At 37.1% G+C, this 5220-nt stretch overlaps 2 protein-coding genes across 2 annotated transcripts; both read left to right on the plus strand.

Moving 5' to 3' along the window:
- The first annotated feature begins 252 nt into the window (after positions 1-252).
- On the plus strand, positions 253-1502 carry LOC148160462 (olfactory receptor 52E4-like). The gene is made up of 2 exons (XM_088003855.1): positions 253-326; positions 671-1502. Exons 1-2 carry the CDS (start codon positions 253-255, stop codon positions 1500-1502), a joined length of 906 nt encoding a protein of 301 aa, XP_087859981.1.
- A 2082-nt stretch (positions 1503-3584) lies between these two features.
- On the plus strand, positions 3585-4505 carry LOC148160463 (olfactory receptor 13C2-like). The gene has a single exon (XM_088011592.1). It carries the CDS (start codon positions 3585-3587, stop codon positions 4503-4505), a length of 921 nt encoding a protein of 306 aa, XP_087867718.1.
- The last annotated feature ends 715 nt before the right edge of the window (positions 4506-5220 follow it).

Here is a 5220-nt window from a genome sequence, read left to right on the forward strand (position 1 = left end):
CGAAGTGACAGATTGGATTTGCCGACTTCCCTTAATCCTGTGACAGCAAAATTTAAACCTCAAATATTCCAATTGAAAATTTGTACTTTTGTGCTGCTTCCATTAGTCATGTAAAATATGAATTAACGAAGAGGAAGCAATCAGGTTGCAGGAAAAGGATTAAAAAAAATAATAATTCTGAGCTGATTAACCCCAAAATCCCACATACTCCCGTTACCTACCATTCTCCCGTTCCCAAACGACAGGATACCAATGCTAACTCTAAGTGGAGTCATAAAACTGAAGGATAAACTCAAGGCTTTGGACCAAACAGTCGTCTTCACTTTGCTACAACATAGACTGCGTTCACACTGCAGCCTGAAGTGACGCTGTACGAACAACCCAACCCAAGCCAAAGAACAAGGCACAACAGAGCAACAAAAGCCACAACAAAACACAATCTGCAACAGAAGACGTATTTTAGCCTTGAGCATTCGAGTATGATCCGTTGGTTTTTTGTGTTTATTTTTTACAGACTGTTCAACAACAATAAAAATACAACACAAAAAAAATAATACTGGCAGTACTTCAACAAAATACCAAATGGAAGTAATGATAAAACTGAAATAAAAACGTTAAATAATAAAATAATTTAAAAATAAAAGTGCTCGTATCTTTAAAAACACTAAAAGTATGTTTGCATCGTCGTCTGTAACCTGACCATTGTGTATCTCATATGGACGCACAGAAACCTCCATGAGCCCATGTACGTTTTCATCGCCGCTTTGCTTCTGAACTCTGTTGTTTTCAGCACTAACATTTATCCAAAACTGCTGTCAGATTTTCTATCTGAGAAGCAGATTGTATCGTATTCAGCTTGTTATTTGCAGTTTTTTCTCTTTTATTCTCTAAGTGGCTCAGAGTTTTTACTGCTGGCAGCAATGGCCTACGATCGCTACGTGTCTATATGTAAACCTTTACAATATGCAACAATAATAGGGAGAAACATGGTCAGTATTTACCTGAGTTTGGCCTGGCTGGTGCCTGCCAGTGTGACCGGTGTGCAGGTGGTGCTGAGCTCCAACATTAAACTGTGTGCACTGCATTTGGATGGGATCTTGTGTAACAATTCAATTTACAATATGTACTGCGTCAGCTCAAAAGTCCACATCGTATTCGTTGCTATTTTTGTGGCTTTTATTGCTTTTTTCTCCCTGATTTTCATCATTTTTAGCTACACCAGAATATTTATCATATCCTATCGCAGCTCTAAAGAAGTCAGAAAGAAAGCAGCTCAGACCTGCTTACCCCATCTGCTGGTGTTGATCAGTTTCTCCTGTTTGTGTGCGTTTGATGTCATCATAGTCCGACTGGGATCCAACCTTACAAAATTAGTGCGTTTAATAATGACTTTACAGGCAGTTCTGTATCATCCTCTATTAAACCCAGTCATATATGGTTTAAAAATGAAGGAGATATCTAAACAACTGAAAAGGTTGTTTTATCAAACTAAAGCTCAATAGTGATGAACTTGATGTATTGATCTTAGAATACCACCTGACACTTATTGTTAATATTCCTAAACTCTTTTAAAGTTGATATTATAATGTTAAGATGTACATGTATAGTTTAAGTGAAGTAGGGCTGTTGTAAACGAATATTTTAGTAATCGAGTAATCTATCGATTATTCTTACGATTAATCGAGTAATCGGATAAAAAAAATTATAAAATGAAATATTGGTAAATCTGGCATAATACCGGTGTTACTATCAGATATCAATATCAGTCCAATTTTTCATATTTGAGCATCCCTAACAGTTGCTTTTTTGTAGTTTAGAAAACTAACCTGTAACAATAATAGCTCACTTTCTAAGTTAACCAGAAGAAAAGTTATAGAAAAATCTGAAATTATATTGAATTTAATAACAAAGAGGCAGGCTCACAAATATGCTTATAAAAAATGTCTACAATCCAGCTTTTAGTTTAATGTATTCATCTTCAGTGAGTTTAATAGATTAATTAAACTCACCTTGCCACCTAACCTGTCACGCTTTGGGTTTGAAAATACGGGAAATGCCGCCTGGAGTGGGAGGAGAGGGCGAATGAACGAACATGGGGTGGAGGGGAGGAAATAGACCAGCGGACTGACGAACCGTTAGACCGGGGGACGAACACGGGGGGAAGCAATACGGGATATTTACGACACCTTCACTGGTCACACTCAGAAACTCATCTACCAGCCATGTACGATGCGCTCCGCCACCCGTTTCTTCAGACCGGGATATGAAATTTATTGTGCGGTTCGTCGGTAAAGCTACATTTACACGGTAAGCATCAGCTACTCAGCCGCCCGCCCTGTTCAGGCTATCCGCTCACCTCAGCGCTCTTCCCGCCGTTCGCTTTCAACCAGCAGCCCCGGAGGAGAAATGCTGCCGTACTCCAGGCATTCCCCCAGTCATGTTAAGGATGCTTATTGGTTCCCCAAAAACGATAAAAAGTCGGGCATTATCATCAATCAATAAAATCCCCACGGGCCAATCTTGAAGATTGGACTTTATGCCGCTGAGACTTAGCTTTTGTCAACAACAAAGAGGCGGAAGTGAGAGCTCCGCGCAACGCAAATGAAGTCCCGGCCGGAACACGGTGCGCTAACTAATAAAACATAAATTAACGAAGCTTCGAGGCAGGTAAATTTTCCTCGAGGAATTTTAGTAATCGAGGTACTCGAATCATTCGAGGAATCGTTTCAGCCCTAAAGTGAAGTATGTGTAGATTTTACAAATGGCTGACAAAAACAACAGTTACATACATCAGCTTAACCAGAGAAGGCCGATTACCGTCAGTCTCCTGTTGAATGTTTTCATGATTGGACCCAGTTCCTAGTATTATGCTTTTGGTTTTTGAATTAAACACATTTTCCAAATGTGTTTGACGTTTGATTCTTGCTCCAGAACAGCTTTAAATACATGTTTACATGCACAAGCTTGTAAAGGCATTGGAGGTCAGATAAAGCAACAAAACAATAAAAAGTGAAATAAAAGTGGAAGTAGGCTTGGAACATGAAGTTTAAACGCAATCATCAACGTCAGTGTTGTATACGGTATATATATGAGCATCTACCAAAATGATTCAAGGCTCAATCCCCATGATGATGAGCTGAATTACTTTACATTCAAGTCAACCTCACAGTGGACCTGTTTATTTTATGATGAGCCAATATGAACACAAAAATACTAAAGGCCTAGTGTCCATAGTACTCTCCCTTTGAACTGGGTAAACCAGTCCCACACTAGGCTGGTTTATGCATAGTGTGTTCATTTTAGGACACAGAGAATTCAAATCTAATTTACTTATTTGAAAACACACAAGTAACATTTCTTTTAAGTCTGCTTTACCTTAGATGTGTTTAACTTTGTGAGTTTGAGTTATTTAAGTTGGTAAATTAGTTGAAGAACTTGAACAGCAATGAAGGCCTCCAGAGGCGTGATCCCTAATGCAAACTGATAAAAACATTTACGCAAACTGAGACGATGCAGTCTGTGAATTGTGTTTGTGCAAGACCTTTAAGCAATTTGTCTGACCAAATGAACATTGATAAACATTTATGGACGAGGTAAATATCACCTACGTAACGTTAACTGGTTATGTAGAAATGAACAAACTAAAGTATTTGTATTTCACTGTGATGTTGATGTTCTATATTGTAATATGCTGCTGTAATGGAACAATCGTTTATATTATCTGTTTTCACAAAAACCTCCATGAGCCGATGTACATCTTTATTGCTGCTTTGCAGTTTAACTCCGTTGTTTACAGTACGACTGTTTACCCAAAGCTTTTGATTGACTTTTTATCTGAAAGACAGATCATAAAATATTCATCCTGCATTATTCAGTTGTTTATCTTTTATTCTGTAGCTGGTACTGAATTCTTTCTGTTAGCAGTCATGGCTTTTGACAGATACGTGTCAATATGTAAACCTCTGAGATATCCAACCATCATGAGGAAATCTACAGTGACGTCTCTCCTGGTTCTGGCCTGTTTTGTACCTGCTTCTCACATTGGAGGAGAAGCGATACTGATCAGCAAAGTTCAATTATGTCATTCAGATTTGGATGGAATATTCTGTAACAATGCCATTTTTACTCTTCACTGTGTGAAATCCAGAGCGCTTACACTATTTGGGATTTTTTCATTGCTAAATCTTGCAATGATTCCTGTGCTGTTCACAATATTTACATATACAAAGATTTTAATAATCTCCTATAAAAGTTCAAAAGCATTTAGAAGAAAGGCTGCTGAGACGTGTGTGCCGCATCTGCTGGTTTTAATCAACTTTTCCTATTTGTCTATTTTTGAGGTAGTCATAGCTCGAGTGGAATCAGATTTTCCAAAACCTGCTCGCTTCGTATTGGCTTTGCAGTTACTTGTGTTTCAACCTTTGTTTAATCCATTTATATATGGCTTAAAAATGAAGGAAATCTCTAAACATTTAAAGATGTTGCTCTCTTTGTCCAAAATCTGAGTGGAATAGTGTTTTTTTTTTCATGTATCACATCTACCTCTAGTTTTATCTGGGGTTAAAATTTGACTTTGTTTGCTCTCCATAGAACAATTAATTTACAATTTTAAAAAATGACAATTTTTACTACATTGTTTGTAATGAGTTGACAGTTTGTGAGAAACTCAATGCTGTTTTGTGTTCATGACTATCATCATCACATTGTACAGTTACAAATATGTTTTATGATTAAAATGGCCTCATTTTTACACACAAATAACCTGTGTTACAATTTACCTTTAATTTATTGATCTGGGAAAAGTTGGGCAAAAATGACTTAATGTCCATTACAGAGATAGGAAATTTTTATTTTTTTTAAGTGAAACTGAAATTAGATTCACTAATTTTCAATTTAAACTTTATAAATATTAACTGGATAATAACAGAAAATGAATTTCTAACATGTCATCTGGGTGAAAACGTCTGGATAATATATACAGCTCAGTGTTAACCAGAACAACAGACTGGATGGTAGGCTGTAAATATAAATATAGTTTATAGTAAACATCTTAAGAATTTAATCAGACTGATCACACTCTTGCGCTGTGATCAATCGCAGTTAATCACTATGCCTAACTTTGTAAGCTTGAAGTATAAACATGCAGTCGAGAGTCGTGGCAGTAGAGAACTCAGTCCTCTACTGTCTCTCAGTAGATCAACTTACTCCACTACGCACACA

The sequence above is a fragment of the Poecilia mexicana genome, unplaced genomic scaffold (genome assembly GCF_051168715.1).
Source record: "Poecilia mexicana isolate PSO_F unplaced genomic scaffold, ASM5116871v1 scaffold_2, whole genome shotgun sequence".
In the NCBI taxonomy this organism is placed as follows: Eukaryota; Metazoa; Chordata; class Actinopteri; order Cyprinodontiformes; family Poeciliidae; genus Poecilia; species Poecilia mexicana.